The sequence below is a fragment of the Protopterus annectens genome, chromosome 12.part0 (assembly GCF_019279795.1).
Source record: "Protopterus annectens isolate FY-2018-M chromosome 12.part0, PAN1.0, whole genome shotgun sequence".
Classification (NCBI taxonomy): Eukaryota; Metazoa; Chordata; order Ceratodontiformes; family Protopteridae; genus Protopterus; species Protopterus annectens.
This window is the reverse complement of record NC_056746.1, coordinates 274,892,446-274,913,380: the sequence shown is the minus strand read 5'-3', so window position 1 is coordinate 274,913,380 and position 20,935 is coordinate 274,892,446. Positions and strand designations below refer to the sequence as shown.

Here is a 20,935-nt window from a genome sequence, read left to right as displayed (position 1 = left end):
ACCCTGTCCTTATGAAAAATCAAAAAAGGCTCTACCGCCATAAGGGCCTGCAACTCAGAAACCCTTCTTGCAGAAGTAATGGCCAACAAAAAAGCAGTCTTCCATGACAAGTATTTCAATTCAGCAGTAGCCGCAGGCTCAAAAGGTTGTAGAGTAAGTTTTTCCAACACAAAATTGAGATCCCAAGCAGGAGTAGGAGCTCTATGTGGGGGTCTTATATTCTTTGCCCCTCTAAGAAACTGCTTGAACAAAGGATGTGAAAACAATGGTGGGTCACAATCATAGTGAGCTGAAATTGCTGCAGCATGAATTTTAATGGAAGAGAAAGACAAACCTTTGTCCAATAACTCAGTAAGATATTGAAGAGCCACACTCAAATTAGGCTCAGAAATCTCCAAATTCTTTGCTGCACTCCAAAATAAAAATCTCTTCCATTTTTCTGCGTACACTTTCCTTGTACTAGGTCTTCTGGCTTCCATAATCACATTTAAAACTTGTTGAGGAAGTTGAGACCTGCTGTGTTTCAAAACAGAATATGCCATGCTGTTAGATGAAGAGAGTGAAGCTTGACATTGAGTAGATGACCGTCCCTCTGAGACAATAGGTGTGGAATCAAAGGTAAAGGCCATGGAGGCTTCTTTACTAGACTCCTCAGTAATGGGTACCAGTGCTGCCGAGGCCAATCTGGAGCTATTAAAATCATCCTTGGCTTGTCTTGTCTGACCTTTAGAAGCACCTTTGGAAGAAGAGGCAGAGGTGGAAAGGCATACACATGAAGATTTTTCCAACTGAAAGAAAGAGCATCCACTTTCCAAGCTGTGTGATGTAACCTCTTTGTGCAAAACTTTGGCAGCTGGTGGTTTAGTGGAGAAGCGAACAGATCTATGTCTGGAGTTCCCCAGGACACTGTCAACCTTTGAAATACATGAAGATCCAGTTTCCACTCGTGGGGATCCATGATTTGTCTGCTTAACACATCTGCTAAGGAGTTCTGTGCTCCCGGCAGAAACCTTGCCTGAAGAGTTAGTTGCAAGCTGAGCGCAGTCTCCCATAAAATCATTGCTTGCCTGCACAATGGGTAAGAATGTGTTCCCCCTTGTTTGTTGATGTACCACATGACAGTTGTGTTGTCTGTTAGAATCAACACCTGCCCTGGAAGAAGTAACTCCTTGAAAGCCATTAATGCAAGTTGGACTGCTAACATCTCCTTCATGTTGATATGTAGATGCTGTAGTCTGGCAGGCCACTTGTCTTGTATCCACTTTCCATTTAGATGAGCTCCCCAAGCAATGTCTGAGGCATCTGTTGTTAGAATCTGACTCGCCTCTGGCCGGGTCACAGAGAGTCCCTTGTTTAGGTGACATTCCTGAGCCCACCACAAAAATTCCTTTTGAATGCAAGGTATTATTTGAATGACAGTGTCCAAATCCTGGCAGTGCTGTGTCCATACATTTTTGAGATACCATTGTAGCTTCCTCATATGCAGTTTGGCATTGGGAAGCACCAGAATACAAGATGCCATGAACCCTAAAGGCTTGAAGGACTGTCCTTGCAGTCAGCCCGGACTGAAGAGATAGTTGATGGAAGTAACTGGAAAGATTCTTTTGTTTGTCCGGGGTTAAAAAGGCCATCTGGGCTGCTGTATTCAGTCTCACACCCAGAAAGCACATGTCTTGAGAGGGTACTAGACTGGACTTTATTTCGTTCACAGAATACCCTAGGCATCTTAGCACTGCTATGACATATTCCAGATGCTGTAGAAGGTCTTCCTTTTCTTGAGCCAGAATCAGGCAGTCGTCCAAGTAAGGATAGATTTGAATTCCTTTTAGCCTGAAGTAAGCTATCACTGGAGCCAGAACCTTTGTGAATACTCTGGGCGCAGTAGATAAGCCAAAGGGCAATGCAGAGAACTGATAATGAGAATTTCTAGCTCGAAAACGCAGATACTTCCTGCAACACAGTCTTATAGGCACATGAAGGTAAGCTTCCTTGAGATCCAAAGTTACCATCCAATGATCTTTGCCCAGCAGAGGTAAAAGCTGTTGTAACGTCAACATCTTGAACTTGGGAATGTCCAGATAAGTGTTGAGGATAGATAAATCCAAAATTGGTCTCCACGTGTTCCCCTTCTTTGGTACTAGGAACAGGCGAGAATAAAATCCTAGGCCCCTTTCTGGTATAGGTACTGGCTGAATGGCCCCTATTTGGAGTAACAGAGAAATTTGCTTGTGAGCCTCTTCCCTTTGTGGAGGAGGAACGTCTGGCATGCCTTTGAAAGGGGGCAATGTATGGAAATAAAACCTGTAACCGTGGTGAATGATATCCAACACCCATCTGTCTTGAGTAATTAAATCCCAATTTTCTTTGAAAAGAGACAGTCTTCCTCCCAAAGGAGCTGCCAGACGAGAATCTACTGGCAGCTGAAAAGGCAGGTCATTGGGTCTGTTTACGAAAGGACTGACCCCTGCCCTCACCAGAAGTATGAGCAGGCGAACTCCTGTTCTAGGCCTAAAAGAACCCTGAGCTCTGCCCCTACCACGTCTAGACCTACCCCTAGACTGGGAATCATAAGCAGGATATGTCCATCCCTTAGTAGGCCAATTTCTACTAAACTTCGGTGGCTGCACCTGCAAAAAATCTTTAACAGTTTGCATAGACTTAGCTTTGTCCTCCATTTTCTTTAAAACGGCTTCTACAGGCGAACCAAACAACACATCAGACTGTAAAGGAGCATCCAAAATCCTTGTCTTAACATGCTCAGCTAAATTCTGATCCCTCAACCAGGCATGCCTGCGAAGAACAGAACTAGTGGCAGCCACCCTCGAGGAGGCCTGAACAGCATCAAAACCACATTGCAAAGAATGCTTACCCACTTGTTCAGACACATGAACTAAATCCAGCAACTCTTTACACTCAATACCTTCCGCCAAAGCATCCACCTTAGATTTCAGTTGTGAAAGGAGATAATTTTGATATTTTAGCATGTGAAACTGACAATTCAACGCCCTCATGGCTAAAGTGGAAGAAGTATACACTTTCTTTCCCCATCTATCCAAAGCCCTTGCCTCTTTATCAGTGGGAACAGGGTTTTTAACCACAGAGGCCTTAACACCTTTAGGTCCCTGAGAAACAGTTTCCGGGTCTGCCCTAGGACTGTTAAAAAGATACTTATGAGCTTCAGGCACCCTATAGTACCTATCAGGTTTAACAGGAGCAGGAGGCAAAGAATCAGGGTTCAGGGAAGCCTCTGCAAAAACATCTTCCAGTACATTCAACACAGGAGGTATAGCTAAGGGCCTATGCTGGGGTAAAAACAAGAATTCCCTAAGCCTTTTCCTGGAATCAGAGTAATCCTGTCCTTCCCATTTAAAGTGCTCCCTCATGGAATGCAGAGTCTCTGAAAATGAGAAATCCTCAGGAGGAGAAGCTGTAGGAGTGGAATCATCCACATCAGAATCAGAATAAGGAGGATACTCCTGCAAATCTTCCGCAGAAGACTCAGAAGCCTCTGAACACTGTTCAAAACTATCAAACTCAGGTTCCACCCTAGGCCTCTTATCAGGGGGGGGCATAGAACCTCTAATCATAGTAATCAAATCTTCTGCCATTTTAAGCATATGTTTCTTAGGCACAGAACCTGAAGTGCTAGGAGAAGCCCCCACTGAAGCTAAACTTGGCCTACCTCTCAAAGAAGTTTTGGAAACAGAAGGAGAGGCTCTAACTACCTTGGGAAGAGAGGGAAGCACAGTTACCTGAGAAGCCCCCTCAGCCTGGCCTACCTCCTGAGAAGGCACATCCTGTAACAGTAAAGTCTCTGCCTGAGACTCCAAAGAAACTCCTGGCAAAACCTCCGGCTCCACTGAGCCTTCTAAAGAACCGACGTCCGGGACTGCCGGTTCATCAACCCTAGGCCTCGCTGTCTTGTCCTTGCGTTTCTTGGGCCAAGCGGGCCGGAGCATCCGACGGCATTTTATAATTGCAACGCTTCCCAAACACTAACCTGGCACAGTCTAACCTTCTCTTAATAGTGCGTTTGTTAAACCTAGCACAAGAGCGGCATCCAACAACGTCGTGCTCAGGCCCTAAACAAGGTATACACAAGGTATGGTAATCCCTATGAGGTATCTGTTTCCCACAAGAAATACAGTTATTCACTTTTTCTGACATCCGGTTAAATACTGAGGCAAGAAAAACCAAAATGTTCCCAACGGGTACTTAGCCAACTCTGATTCGGTCTGAAACTCCGACTTCGGAAATATTTCAGAATGCCAACCTGCACTCGCAAAACTGCTTCTGCATCGGACCATGCGGCAAAAAAGACTGAGGATATGACGTCGGTCATGCGCATTAGTACCCTGACGTACTGACGTCAGTCTAATGCGCCCTGACCGACGTCAGCCATATACTCTGGTATTCGGGCCGACTGGACAGCGGACTACCCAATAGTTAGGACTGCAGCAATGTGGAATGAAGAACATCATGCTGGAGGGGTAGGTTTCTGACCAAGAGACTCCTCAGACTCTGGAAAAGACTGCACATACATGTCAAGCACAGCGCCTCTTTGGCCCTCTTCAAAAGGAACCTTGACGATTGGATGAGAGATAGGAAATTCACCCAGGGGGTCACGTCAGTTGCCCTGCTAGACAGGGGTCCAGGGAAGGAAATATTGTGGGAAGAAATAGCCAGGGAATTGCTATGGCTAGGCATGCATAGGCCCTAGGGCCGATAGCCTTAGTACCAACCTATGAACACACACACTCACACACACACATGCAAATAAAGTCTTCTGCTTAGGCACTGTTAGAATCGCAGAAATGAAAGGATAATGTTAACTCTTATTTGAACCTAAGACCTCCACCATACCATGCTGGTGCACTAATGCTAAACCAACAAGAACTTCTGGACAAATAGGTAGTGCGTTTTCCCTTAAGGGCCTTATCCTTTCAGTTAGGAGACCAAAGCAGTTGTTGAGATGGTACCAAGGTCCCATCTACCTGAGAGGGCAGTGGCTCAGGTGGATGTAAACAACATCTTGGTAAATATGGGGGGGCTAAGGCAACTTCCTCGGTGTCCTGGCTAAATTACCCCTATTCTGTCCAAGTTTGTGGTGCACAGGGAGAATACTCTATGACTCAGATGACCCATGTTTGATCAGCGAGTCAGGCACTGGAACAGCCTGGCAAAGGAAAGAGGGAGTGAGCTGCTTATACCAGCTTGCCTAACCCTGAGAGGAGGGAGAGGGATGTTCCCGGTCAGCAAAATGCTTCCATGTAAACAAAAAACTTGCAAAATACTAATGGCCATAGGACCAGGATGCATTAGTAGTCCAAAAGTGGTTCTGGTAGCCCTTACCAAATGTGGTTCTGGGGAGTATGCCCATGTAGGGGAAGACCATAGGACACCCTGCACTAACGCTGATGCTCACATTAGCAAGCAGGGGGTGAGATTAGGGCCAAAAAAGAAATGCTGGGATGTTGACAAGGACACAAACCACTGCTTTGGCTACTTGTATGATGGCTTTGGAGCCAGGTGTCACCCTCAAGAATACCCAAGATGGGAAAAGGAATCAGATACACTTATGGCCAGAGGCCTAATCAGCAGCATGCACAGTGCAGAAAGCATTACACTCAGCATGTTACGTGACTTTTAGAACAGTAAAGACAGAAGAAAGTTATTTCACTGGTGGTGTGGCATAACAGGTACTCCACCAGAGCTTGAAGTCTGTTACGGAAATAATGCCCTGTAGCTAGTAAGCTTGTGAGGCAGAATTAACAGAGACAGGAGAGAAGGCAAGGAAGACAGCAAATGCTTCGGCAGGTTTTGGAGGAACAAAGTGCAGGCCAGGGGTAGGGCAGGACCAAAGTACAGTATTCTGCGGGTTATAGAAAATGCAACACGTAGGGATCTTGTTTATATGGGCTTGTCAGAGTAAGCCTACAATACTATTAATGTGATGTTATTACTATGGAAGCACAAACTCTACATAGAAATCTCTGGCTTCAGTGAGTGCAACAAAGACCCTTCTGCCGAATTTTGGCAATTTTCTAAACTTAATGGTAAAACATCTTGAAAAATTAAGCACAAACCCAGGTAAGAAAACATTTTTTGACTACTATAAAAACACACTTCAAGTTCTTCAAAAATGAGGCCATTTCCTACAACCTATGACATATATCATAAAGAGGAGAGGGTACAAACAATACCCTGAGATAATGTTAGTCATCATAACAGAGTTTTCTTATAATTTATCATACATCAGTTGTGAATATCCACTGTGAACATTAATTATCATAAAATATGGCAGAACATCTTACTAATGACATCCAAGTGGATTTATGTAAAGTCACTGATAAGTAAAAATATGGCAGTACACATTACTAGTGACATCCAAGTGGATTCATGTAGAGTCACTGATAGGTAAAAATATGGCAGGACATATTACTAGTGACTTCCAAGTGAATTAATGTAGGGTCATTGATAGGTACTTTCAGCGGAAGGAAAACAGCATTTGCTCTTTTGTGTTTACCAAAATTATGTTCAATGACAAAACATGTCCCCATCTAAGTAACTTCTGAAGTAGTAGTACCCTTGTGCTACCTTAAAAGGGTGCTGTTCTACATCTCTGCTACAGTAGCATTCGTTATGATGCAGTTCTCTTGTAATGCATGTAGTTATGCGGCCCTAACCATGTGTTTTTAAGTTTATGAATAAAAGTGACATTTCTGCCTAGTTCTTCACACGTGCTTTTAGTTGGTCCCTGGTTACTACACTTTGTGTAGGTTGTCACTGGACTGTCCTCGGTTTACTTTTTGGGTACATACTGTATATGCTAGCAATATTCATTTTGTTTTAAAAACAGCAGAATATGGTACTTGCATCACACAGGCACGTGACATGCTACTGTACTTGTGATGCTATCTGTTCAGGAAACTGAACAAAGGAGTGGTAAAATACCACTCTTTGCAGTTTTCATTCAGCATGTCATTGTTCTAATGCTGTAAAACTTACCACGTCTTATGTGACCAATCGGTATGCTTACCAATTACATAACCTATGTCAATACCACGTATCCCACGTCTTACGGTCTACTTCCATGACATTAATGTGGGGATACTGCAACACTATACTCACATTCATTAAATCTATAACTCCTATTTCCTCACCTGAAATTCTACCAAAAACTTCTTTACCGTTCGAACACTAGAAAACAAAATTTGTAGATTTATTCATAGGTTCATAGGTGTTTACCAGGCTAAAGACCCCAAGGGCCTTTTTAAGCCTAGCCATGCATCCCAAATCTCTGACAAGTTCTGATACTCTTGATAAGTGTAAGCATGGGCCTGTGAGATGAATCCTTTACAGGTTACCTGTTTCCATTAGAGACATAGGTGCCAAACTAGGGATTAATTTCCTGTTTCCCATCTAATTGTCCAAGTTGCACTTGAATTGGGTTAGGAAGGAATTCTACTTCACATGGATGGGGAGCCTGCACCATAGATGGGGTAGTCTCTGGGATACATACCTATCTTTCCAGCAGGTCCTACTTACATCACAAGCAATGTTTAAGTCTTTAGAATGGGTAATTCCGGTACTGTTTGTTTTGTGGATATGCAGGAGGTCCATCAGAGTGGGATCTGACAATACCCTGTATGCCAGGCATAGATCTCCCTTCAAAAACCAGTAGGAGACAGAATACATGGATAGGGCCTTGAGGCATTCTGCATAGGACATATTACTTATGCCCTTCATTCTTTTAGTGAGGAACCTCTGTGGATGTTCCAATTGTTGGAAATACCTGGTTAGGCACATACCAAAGGGGGCATTGTACTCAATGATTGGGCTGATGAATGCTGAATGCAGTGGAACAATTACTTCCTTGGATTTAGATGCCATATCTTTGTTTATAAGTTGCACAACACAGAATGATTTCCTCACCACTGTAGACATGTGATGATCAAAGGCTAGATTAATGTGTGTCTCCCCAAGTCCCTGACTACTGGGTCACCTCTAAGGGGTGCGTTGTCAATATGATAGTTATCAGGGATGGATGACTTCCTAGATGATACTATTATGCATTTCTTGGGATTTAGTTTAAGTCCATGGTTCTAACACCAGTTGTTTGTCTGTATCAGCCCCTCCTGGAGAATATTTGTGTTAGTGTGAGATTCAATGACATCTCCTAATATGGAATCATCTGCAAATTTAGTCAGCCAGAAATCACTGACACTGGCCTTGAGTTCTGAGAAGTAAATGCCAAAAAGGAGCGGTCCAAGGACTGATCCCTGAGGGACTCCACTTGTGACTGGCATCTTTGTAGAGGTGTACTTCCCAATTCTAACTTCCTGGGCCCTGTCTGTGAGCCAGTTGGCTATCCACGAGGTGACATATGGGTTTGTACCTAATCTCTTGAGTTTGTCAACAATGCCCAAGTGGGGTACTATGTCAAATGCCTTGACTAGGTCAAGGTAGGCAGTGTGAACAATTTTGCCCTCATCCATTGCTTTAGGGACCTTCTCAAAGAAGTCCACCAGGGTGAGTAGGTATGATCTGCCCTTGATGAAACCAAACTGGGTTGGGTCCAGTGTCTTGAGGTTTACTATATTTCTAACTGATCATCTCCATGATAATTCTTTCCATGCCTTTACATATAAGACTAGTGAGACTTATGGGTCTGTAGTTTCCAGGGTCTGTAGATGGCCCACCTTTGTGCAGAGGGCTGACTGTTGCCTTTCTCCATTCATGAGGCACAAAGCCTGTTTGGAGGCTACAGGTAAATAGTAATTCCAGAGGCCCTGATAGGTCAGGGTTATCACTCATTACCCAAGAAATAAACAACTATGTATATCTCTAGAAAAAGCATACTGTCTCCCAGCTAAGGAAAGAGCTGACCTAATAGGCTCATAGGTCCATAGGTGTTTACTAGGCTAAATACCACTAGGACCTTTATAAGCAGTGCAATCCAAATGTGACCCACCAATTTGATTTATGTACTGGGTGACTTACTGACTGCCTCTGTCCATCAAAGACACAGGGGTCCAGACCAGGGGTGAACTTCCGATCATGTATACTTGGTCCAAATTGTCCTTAAATAGGGATAGGGAGGAACTCTGCTTCACATGGATGGGGAGCCTGTTCCAGAGAATGGGAATTCTCTGAGAAACACATCTGTCTTACCAACATGCCTTATTTATGTCGCAAACAAAATTTAGATCTTTTAATCTAGTAATTCTGATGCTGTTTGTTTGCTAATGTGCAGAAGGTTCATCAATACAGGGTACAGGGATGCCCTGTATGACGGGCAAAGATCACTTTTCTGAAGACTGTATGATACAGAGTTTAGAGACAGTCCTTTGAGGCAATCAGTATAAGATATTGTGTTTGCTCCTGGTATTCTTTTTGCAAGGAGCCTTTGTGGATGTTCTATTTGCTGCATGTGTCAGGTCAGATACATACTGAAGGAGGCATTATACTCTATGGTGGGTCTGATGAGGTCCGAGTACCATGACATAATGACATCTCTGGACATAGATGCCATGCCTTTCCTTGTAAGCTGAGTAACATAGAAGGATTTTCTTACTACCTTAGACATGTGTTGGTTAAAGGCTAGGTTACTATCTACATGAGCTTGCATATCCCTGACTAGTGAATCAACTTTAGGAGTGTTTTACTGATTTAGTTAACCAGGATGGCAGACTTCCCAAAAGGTACTATAATGCATTTCTGGGTATTGAGTTTTAAGCCATGGCTTTAGCACCAAGTGTTTGTCTGTGTTAGACCTTCCTGATGGGTGCTCTCATCTTGGGGGGGGGGGGGATTGAATAACTGCTCCCAGTTTGCAATCATAGAGGCCTTTGACACTGGCTTTGACATCCAAGAAGTAGATGCCAAACAGGACCAGGCCTAGCACAGAGCCCTGGGGAACTTCACTGGGTCCGGCCACTTTGTGGAGGTGGCCTCAAGGGTTTTAACCTGCTGGGTCCTATCAGTGAGCCAGCTAACTATCCATTGTGTGTTGCCTTAGTGATCTTTTCCAAGAAGTTCACCAGATTCAATAAGCATGAACTTCCTTTGACAAAGCCAAACTGGGATGGATCCAGTGTCTGGAGCTCTCCAATGTCCTTGTTCATAATTCTTGGATAATTTTCCATGATAATTCTTTCCATGGCTTTGCAAATAAGACTATTCAGACTAATGGGTCTGTAGTTTCCAGGATCTGTTGAAGGTCTTCCCTTATAAAGGGGGACCGACCATCACAGTCCTCCATTCACGTGACACAAAGCTTGTTTTAAGACTACAGTTAAATAATGACTCCAGGGCTCCTGGTGAACTGTATTCATTTACATCTGAGGAAGTGAGTTAAATGAAAACGCAGGTGTGGAGGCATAGCGTTTATGTGTATGGTTTTATATCACTGAAGTTCTTTTTGGGACTTTTGTCGTACTGGTGTGTTTTCGTCATTAAAATCTGTGAAAAGGAAAGAAGCTGTGCCTTTTTTACTCCACTGGTTCATTTTGCTAAGTTTGAACTGTATGTTAGACTGTTCAGGAGACATCATGGGATATTACCGAGGCCATGGTCTTGGCTTTAGTGAGTTCAGCCAGTACATGCTTCCTAGTTATCATTGGAGAGGTTATGTTTGAGTGTATTTTTGGGGGATAGTTGGGGTAAGAGGGAGATAAAGTTGGAACTGAATTTTTCTGCTAACAGGTTCACTATATCACCATGCTTGGTGAATGTGGCACCATTAACCACCAGTTCAGCTATGTGCTGCACATGAGATTTCTGAAATAGCTGTAGAAGACCATATGGTTATCTTTTACCTGGGATGCTATCTTAACCTCAAAGCTGGTTTTGCTTGACCAAATTAGCCCTCTTAGTAGCTTATTTAGTTTGATGAGAGAGTTTTTATCTTTATGGGAATTGCCCTTCCTAATTTTTGCCATATTTTTTTTCCTTTTGTTGTATATCTCATTCAATCTGGGGTGTTATCAGGGTGGTTTATTTTTGGAGCTAGTCCTGGGCTTACTTCTGGTAGTAAAAGCAGCCTCTATGCAGCCACTGACATGGTTGTACAGAGTTCTGACAGCAATTCAGCATAGGCTGCTGTGTTCTCATGGTTTGGAGGGGCATTGAATTTTGACAAACCATCACTAAATAAAAGGTAATTTATCTTGGAATTGTTCCTAACTGTTACTTGTTTTAATGGAATTGCAGAGTTGGTTTTGATGTTGAATGAGACAACTTTGTGGTCAGACCATACCAGGGAGGACGAGACACTGGAGAGTGCAACAATCTCCCATATTTGTGAATGCGAGCTCCAGTATATTGGAGCCTCTAGTGTATTCATTATTTGGTAAAGGGTGTTTGCATTTATGAAGTCCAGGAATCTCTGTGCCTATAGATTTGAGGCCATGTAAGATTCCCAATTTATGGAAAGGTCATTAAAGTCTCCCATGGGTAAGGTATGCATGATGGCTGCATGGTACCTGTCTCCAGTAGGCCCAAGTATGCATTGTGAGTCTCTTAGGACATGGAGGGTGACCTATAGCTGGCTAGGATATGGTACAAGATTTTGTCTATGGTAATCTGCATGTGGATGAACTCCAGCAGGTCATCCTTTTTGACCACCATAGAGGTATACTTGTTACTGATGTACATTGAGACAACTCCACCATAACCCTTGTCTGTGCAGCTACTAGTCTAAAAGTGTGGAAAGCACTGAAACCTTGCACTGCTGGGGCACTCTCTGCCACTTTAAACTATGTCTGGGTAACTGCACAGATGTCTATATTCTCGAGTGTGAACAGGTCTTGGAGGAAGTGTAGTTTTTTGCTTAGGCTCCTGGCATTGAGCAGTAACACCATGAGGTAGAGTTAAGTTGATGTTGTTATGCCAGTAGGTTTGTCAATTTAACATTGCCTAAAAAAACGCAACTATGGCAGCAGAAAACATTTTAGCCAGTATTTGAATCTAGAGGGGGAATGGTGCAGACTAGCCTGGCAAAACAACATGGTCTATTAACCATGCCTTCCTAAGCTGACAAATGTTGGATCCCCTTAGAATGACACCAGAAAGACGGCAAGTTGCTGAAATCTACTCTTCAAGCTCCCACATAACAGACTTTCCCTCCTTTAACCTCTAAACTAATATAGAACCGCAGAAACCTGAATCATATTGGTCCTTTAACACAAATCCAATTTTCCAAACTTCATGCCTCTGAACATGTATTCCCAATTCCTAGTCCCAAACTATGGGAGTCCTTCCTACTCAAACTTAAAAGACACTTCATCTTGTCACAAGTTCTGTGGACTGCTGAAATCTCATCTACTGAATCAATCAACCTAACGGGCCATACAACCTGAATCAACTGATGTGTCTTCCCAGGGATCCCATTTTCAGTGGAGTCCCGGGGAGAAAAGCTCCAACAATAACTTACAATACAATATACAGTAAAATATAGAAAAATATAGTAAAATATGGAAATAAATATTCTGTATATGTGAAAATACAAATTACAAATATTTACATGTCAAAGAATAGTTTCTACAAAATTGTTCTCAGAAAGAAAGTTATAGTTATCAGATTATAGACAATAGTTTGTCTGAGGCCTTCTTAAAATAAACTAAAAGTAACAATCCAAGGTAGTAGTTAGTGAATTGAGAAGGAAGTTATAAGAAGATGGAAATTATGCTTAGAGAATAGAAGGATTTGGAAGGAGGGATGAGCTAGGTTGGAAGGATGCAGGTACATTTATGATTAGAGAGGAGATAGGAATGAAGTTGGGTCTTAAAGTTTTCTATGTTTACCAATGTTCTTAGGGAAGGAGGGAGAGAATTCCATTTTTTGGCTAAGGAGAAGGAGAGGAGTAGTTGTGCTGGGCAGACCTAAGAGTTTTGTTAGGGGTGTAAGGGAGAAGGATGTTTGTAATGGCAGGGTATTTGGATGGGTTGAAGGGTAATCTATGAGCTATTATGAGTTGGAGGTAATCCAAATAGTTTGGAAGTTCTAGCCAATGTAGAGAGTAAAGGGCAAGGCAGTGGTGTGAGGAACTTTTGGTGTTAGTGGCAAATTTGGAAATTTTGTTTTAACAATTTTCTAATTTGGAAGTAATGGATGCTGACAGATTGGTTTTAAGAGGTGCGCTGTACATTTGAGAGGGAAGAGGTAAGTGGATGCAAGAGAATGTCTGGTATGGGGTGATAGGAAGTGATTGTTCCTGTATAGCATCCCATGTTTTTTTTAAGTTTTGAAGAATATTGTTGTCAAATTTCAAGTGTTCATCTATGGTAATGCCTAGCACTTTAGCATAGGGGATGATTTCAATAGGAGAGTTGTTTTGGCTTACTATTTTGAAAGACGTTTTGTCAAAAGGGAAGGATTTTGATGGTAGGAAGATTAGTATTTTAGATTTGTTTGCATTTAGGGAGAGATGATTTTGGTGCATCCAGGACTCGGTAGTTGAGAAGGCAGACTGGGCCTTTGTTAGGAGTTCAGGGAGATTAGTGGCAGAGCAGACTAGAGTCGAGTCATCTGCGTATTGGATTATTTTGACATTGGGTATATTAGAGTGAAATGTGTTGATAAAGATATTGAACAACATAGGACCTAGAATGGATCCCTGTGGAATGCTGGTAGGGGTAAGTAGAAAGGGAGAGATACCTTTTTTCCATTTTACAGCTTGGGATCCATCAGTCAGGTAGCTTGAGAACCAAGAGATGTAATTTTGGGAGAGATTTAGGTTATTAAGATGATTGGGTAGATGGGCATGGGAAACGGTATTGAATGCCTTGGAGAGATCCAGAAGCATAGTGGAGACTATTTCCCCAGTATCTCGGGCACAGTTGACTGTGTCTAGGAAAGAGAGCAGAGCTGTTGTGCTCTGCCCAGGATGGAAACCATGTTGAGTTGGAGTGAGGAGTTGGTTTTGAGTTATGAAAGGCATAACTTGGAGATGGATGCATTTTTCCAGGATTTTGGAGATGGGGGAGAGTATTGCGATAGGACGGAAATTAGAGATGGTGTTTTTTTTTCCCACCTTTGTGAAGAGGTAGAATATAGGCTTTATGCCAGAGTTTGGGGACATAAAATTCTTGTATGGATCTGTTGATTAAGATGCTAATAGGGAAAGCAATCCCATCAGCGGCAGATTTGAGAAAAATTGAAGGCATGTTGTCTGGGGTGTTAGAACAGGGTTTTAGTTTGGAGAGATGTCTTTTTATATAATAGGTAGATTTAGATTTGAGGTTGAAAACAGGGGGGAGTTAGGGTTGGTGGGTGTGGAAGTGGTAGTGGAGGTGGTAGCCCTAGGGAGGGAACTGTTACTGGGAAAGGTTTTGGTGAGTTCAGAGATGGTGTCGATAAAGAAAGAGTTGAATAGTGAGGCTAACTCTTGATCGGATTTACTAGGGTCAGGGCAGGGATTATTTTTGGTGCCAGGGTTGAGAAGGGTATTTATACAGTTCCAGAATTGTCTAGGGTTTGTAGCATGGTTGGACTGGATTTTGATGTAATAAGATTTTTTATCTCTAATTATTTGTTTTTTCACAAGGTTACGGGGCTGTTTGTATTGAAGGAAGGTATTAGGGAGTTTATTTTTTTGGTACTTCTTCTAGTATTTATCTCTTTAGAGCATTAGTTGCTTGGTGTTTTTGGTTAGCCATTGGGCAGTATTGGTTTTTATTTGTTTTGCCCATATTGGTGCTATGGTATTTAGAGTGTTTTGAAAAGGAGAGTTAAAATGGTTAACTGCGTTACAAGAGGTAGAGTTTTTAGGATGTTCCAGTTCATTTGTTTGAGGGAGTTTGAGAAAGTGCTAGGGTCAAAATTGCTTAGGTTACGAGTGTGTATGTAGTGATGTTGGTGCAGGGTGGAGGGGGTTGAACGGAGGGCGTAGGCAGGGAGGTGGTCACTAATGGAGTCAGGAATAGTGCCAGAGTTAGTAATTTTATTAGGGTGGGAGACTAGGATCCAGTCAAGGGTAGTACCTACAGATTTGTTTTTATTGGGCCTGGTTATAGAGTGGATTATTTGGCTGAAGTTAAAGAGGTTGATGGACTGGGTAGAAGCAGAGTTGCTGATATTAGCCCAGTTTAAGTTTATGTTACCAAGTATATACGTTTCGTTATTTATTTTGGTTGAGGCCCATAAAAGAATTTCTTCAAGGATTGGGATATTGTTCCCAGGTGAAATATGCAGAGCGATGATGCAGAGACTTTTATGTTTATTAATTTTTAGTAGGCAGGCTACTAGTTCAGCATTAGCAAATTCAGGGATAGGAATTGGGTAGGGAATTATAGAGAGTAAGTCAGAGTAGATTAGTGCGACTCCTCCACCTTTTTTATTTGTTCGATCATTCCTAAGGGCTTGAAAGCCAGGGGGTAGAATTTCAGAGTCTGAGATGTGGGGTTTGAGCCATGTTTCAGAGATGGCTGTGATGTCTGGTTGGTTATGGTTTAACCAGGCTTGAAACAAAGATGTTTTATTACAGAGACTTTGGGCATGGAGAGTAAACAGTCCGAGAGACTTGTGGGAGGGGGCGTGGCTAGGTGGAGGGGGATTTTTGTCTAGCAGTGAGTTAGGTCTGGGGTTTGGATGAATGTCGCCTGCTAGGCAAAGGATGCTAAGGAGAGATAGAACAGTTGGTCTTGGTTTTATTTTGTGAGATATGGGAGAGTGTATTAAAAGTTTGGACATATGAAGTTTCATTATGGTTGGCATGATTTGTAGCTTAAAGAGATTAAGAAAGTTAGGTTGAATCAGAGAGGGTATGATTGAGTGAAAGCTTAATGTAGGAGGGTGGGTGGTGGGTATCATGGTATGGGTGGAAGGAGAAAAGGCTGGGCATGGGTTGCAGAATAGGAGGTGGCAAGGTATAAGGGTATTAAAAGTATTAATAGGGTTGGGGTAGAATGGGTTTGGAAGAGTAAGGGGAACATTGGAATGGGCGGGTGAAAACTGTAGTAATTAATAGAGGGTTGCTGTAAGGAAATAGTGGCATAGTTGGAAGGAGTATGGAGACAGACTTTAACTTGTGATGGGTGTGGTAGGGAGGGGTAAGCTACAGGTACTAGTGATAGGACTATGGTAGACAGTGATATCTAAATTAGTATTGGGTGTGGTGGAGAGGGGTTTAGCTTCAGGTGTAAATGGACTGGATAGAGACGAATTCAGAGGTGGAATGTGGCTACAATAAATGTAGGAGTAGTGGGGGCGGGTGAGAATTGGGGGCAGGGTAAGGGGGCAGAGTGAGCCCATAGGGCAAAAGGTGAGGGTTGAACCAGGTTGCAAGTGACCGGCCTCCAATAGGGCAAAAGGTGAGGGTTGAACCAGGTTGCAAGTGACCGGCCTCCCAACACCTATCAGTGGAAACAATCACAAGGGTAGGCAAGCATTAACTGTTAGTGTTGAAGAAAAAGCTGTTAGCAGGACAAGGGAGATAACAGCAGTTTGGTGGTATTAAAGTAGCTATTTCAGGCCAAAACTCTGAGTATGGGTCTAGGGGAGCATTTGCTAAAGGAGTAAGAACAGTACGGCCTAGGACACCTGTGCTTGCCACTAGAGTGAGGGGAGCAATGGCAATGATAAAACTACTACTAAAACTATTTTTGACACATACAGGTACTTTTAGTTGAGAGACCACAGCCGAAAGGTAAAAAGGAACCCTAGCACTTGAGGGTTGGCATTTCTGTGTCTCTGGGGGAGCTGAGCTGCGGGAATAGCCTCTTTTAGATAGGCTTGCTGTGGAAAGAAACTAGCAGAGAGAGCAAACAGTAATTAAGTAAGAATGAAGGCAAACACTTGAGAATAGTGGAACATAATATTAGAGAAAAAAATGAAGCAGAAAGCTGTTTAAACTATGCTACACAATACAATTCAAAATCAGAAACCATGCATCCAAGGGGAAAAAACTACTGAATATTGTAAACTCACCTTGATATGTCAGTTAATTTAGGACAGGCAGTTTCAGAAAATATGCTACTCGCTTTGGATTTAGGCTCTTAATTAGCGAGCCTATATATACACACCACTCTTTCTTCCTAAATGTAAAGCAAGCTTTGTAGTAAAGTGTAAATTGATAGCAGTGTAATTATATCCTTTCACATTACTTTTTTTTTTCTTAGCATCGCACATTCTTTGTATTTTATTCACTGTCACTTCATGTTTTTGTTATTTTATGCACATTGTAAGAATTGTCATCTTAAAGACCCTAGGCTAAGCCTGAATTGGTCAGAATCAATTAGTGCTCTACCCTGGTTAGAAAAATCCATAAATAAATGAATAAATAAATACATGCACAAATTACAGCAGTATTTTTTATTACTAGCTAAAAATGATACAAGAATAACATTTTACAACAAATGAACAGGGATTGCCTTATCCATTTACTGTACCTCCTGTCTGTTTGGAACGCAGTCTGATCAGAGCACTACACCATTTTCTTTACTTACAGTACACGACAGTATTAGTTCTGTCACTGTAGTAATGAATGCATAATTCACATAAAGTGATCAGATACAGCTGTGCTGTTCATGAACTCCTATTATCACGTTGGCTCAGAACTAAATGAAAATCTTACGACAGAATGTGCCTTCACATTTTTCTCTTATAACATACTATTTCTCATTCCTGCAACTAACAAACATACATTGCTTTAAGCTATAAATTAAACCCATGCATTATGGTTTGCTTCCAAAACTGTACAAAAATATGTAATGCTAATTATCAAAACAAAGATTTTAAAGACAGATAATGGTTTGATCTTCAACCCCTTCACTTCAACTTCATTTGCATTTAGCTATGTTTCCAGATCATAAAGACTTGACAATGAATATACCACCAAGTAAAACAGTTCCTTTATTATGGAGGATGGGGTGTGGTGGGTTTAAGGATAGTGTGTGTGTTACCCATATGTTCAGCAGTCACATGATCCCCTTGAACAGCATCAAAATACTGACCGTGAAATCACATAAAATATAAGAACTATAAGCAACATGTTATCGGAATCAAATATTCAATATAAAAAGATTATGACTTTATTCTAGTGAAGTATGTTTATGATTTAACCAGCAATCTGCAAAGAAACAATCTTTGACATTAAAAAGTCAAAAAGACTAGAACCTTTGTTCCGTCAATCATATAATTACATGACTAATATCCAAATGGTTTCACTAAGACCAATAGATGCTATGCTACTCGGAAAGCATTATATAGAGGGGAGACATATGCTAAAACATTTTTACTACTATCACATGATGGAATACATAAATGATAACTTTGCAGTTACCCAACCCATTCATTCTTTAGCTGATGCATAATGTGGATACGATCTAAAATCACAATTTTTCTGAAAATTCAGGTCATAAAAGTATGATTTAAAGAAATATAAATATCATACCTACAGAAAATCCTACTAAAAAGTACAAAAGTCAGTGTTAGTCAGCATATGAATTCACCTTTACAACAGTAGTTTTCAAAACTTTCAGTCTTTAACTTACATTAGTTATACACTTCAAAAACATACCAAATGCAACATTTTCTGTTAATTTTCACAACTTTCCACATCTTGGTGAATTGAAATGCTAGACACAAACAGTATTTAGAGCACTAATGCTTAGGCAGACATAAGTTTTCATATAATTCCAAATATTGTCTCTGTAGATGTTTATTTTTATATATTAATAAAATGTACCTAGTTGCATAATTCATAGAATAAACAATACTCAAGCATCTTCTCAAACTACACAAATCACACTGAAAGTGTCAATCATCATTTTACCTAGTGCCTTTTAAGCTTTCAATACATATCATGCTAAGTTTGTAAACCACATTGTTTTGTCAGTATTAATGCAGATAAGGAATGCTCCACATCTTTGTAATGATTAATAACAAATTAGCAATTCATGCAAAGCAATGCAATCGACATGGACAGTAGTAACTACCTTTGAGCCATTTCACCTGAAGACCCTCAATAATTTGACTCACTTATGAAAATATGAACAAAATATGTATATCAAGTAATATGATACTTCATACCTGGACTGCTTTGCATTCTTGGTGATTTTATAGTACCATGTTGCTTCTCCAAGTCTACACTTCCAGAAGATGCCTATAATTAATTTATACGCTATTTGGTGTCTGGCTCCATTGCACAGCGCTGACTGTGACCGAGGCAAAAGGAGTTCAATAAGCAGTCCTAGCACTGGATGAGCCAGTTAGGGATAGGGAGAACTAAAGGGGAATGGCTCACTTAACTCTCCTGAGGCAGCGAGGAGGGTTGTCTGCATTCAGGAGTACTCTGGATAGGTACAATTTCCACTGTGGAGACCAGGGAAACCAGCTCCCTTGCTATGTGGGAAGGGGAGGGGCTGCTTGAAGTAAACTCCCCTAACAAAAGTGAGAGGACCGCCTTCACAGAGTTCACTGCATGTTCCCTCCTCCACAATACACCGAGAGCATGTCACAATGTTAGGGCTTCATACAAAGAAATCATGAACACCCCTATGGCTGTCTGAATGATTGTCCCTTTTGGTCAACCCTCATCCTGGTGATAGGGAACAAATGGGCCAGTTCATTGGGTAGGGACTGATGATCGACAGGCAGCTGGAGTAAAGTGACCACCCAAAATTATATAAGCCACTTGGTGAAGAAGGCCAAGAACAAATGACGAAAATGACATGAAGATACTGGCACCACACAGAAATATGCCTGATGATGCCTGAGGCTAATGAATTTTAACACTGATGTAACATAAATGTTCTTTTCACATGCTTACCTGGTGTCATATCTTTGGGCTGAAGGCTGATCTTCTGATGTTTGCCACTGGATCCAGAGAGCCATGCTTTGCCAGTGAGTGCAGGTTTCCACCAGACAGCTGTGTCAGGGAAGATGTCATCTTGGAAATATTCTTTCTGTAACATAATTTGTAAATAAATCTTAACAACCTGGCTCCAGCAGTACACATTCCAAATGTCGTCTGTGAAGTTTAAGAGAATAATACAGATTATTAACCTGCCACTAGGTATGTATACATTAAGGAGTTCTTCATGTACTCAACTCCACTTACATTAACCTTATAAAAAACAAGAATGGACAAATAGTTCCTGTAATGAATAACCTGAAGCAAATCACCAGTCAAGGAATGACATAGGTCCAGCCACACAAGCCAATGGCAGCATCCCTTGTGGGGTGCATTTTTGGGACCATACATGCTACCACAGTAGACACTCTAGCTGAGAATCGAACGGGACGTCTTGCTGTGAGGCGACAACACTACCGCAGCACCACCACCATGTAAGTACAGCTAAGGTAATGCAGTATAAGTACAGCTAAGGTGACACAGAATAAGTACAGCTAAGGTGACGCAGTATAAGTAAAGCTAAGATGACATAATATAAGTACAGCTAAGGTGACGCAGTATAAGTACAGCTAAGGTGATGCAGAATAAGTACAGCTAAGGTAACGCAGTATAAGTACAGCTAAGGTGACACAGTATAAGTAAAGCTAAGATGACGCAGTATAAGTACAGCTAAGGTGACGCAGTATAAGTACAGCTAAGGTGACGCAGTATAAGTAAAGCTAAGATGACATAATATAAGTACAGCTAAGGTGACGCAGTACAAGTACAGCTAAGGTGACGCAGTACAAGTACAGCTAAGGTGACGCAGTACAAGTACTGCTAAGGTGACGCAGTACAAGTACAGCTAAGGTGACGCAGTACAAGTACAGCTAAGGTGACGCAGTACAAGTACAGCTAAGGTGACGCAGTACAAGTACAGCTAAGGTGACGCAGTACAAGTACAGCTAAGGTGACGCAGTACAAGTACAGCTAAGGTGACGCAGTATAAGTAAAGCTAAGATGACGCTGTATAAGTACAGCTAAGGTGAACCAGTATAAGTACACCTAAGGTGAACCAGTATAAGTACAGCTAAGGTGAAC

At 41.7% G+C, this 20,935-nt stretch overlaps 1 protein-coding gene across 1 annotated transcript in view; it reads right to left on the bottom strand.

The window, feature by feature from the left end:
• LOC122816501 (coronin-7-like) overlaps nt 1–20,935 on the bottom strand; it is a 3,324,782-nt gene that overhangs the window by 47,046 nt on the left and 3,256,801 nt on the right. The window contains exon 25 of the mRNA XM_044089332.1: nt 19,772–19,907. Within this exon, the coding sequence (XP_043945267.1) occupies nt 19,772–19,907 (136 nt within the window). The remainder of the gene's footprint in view (nt 1–19,771; nt 19,908–20,935) is intronic.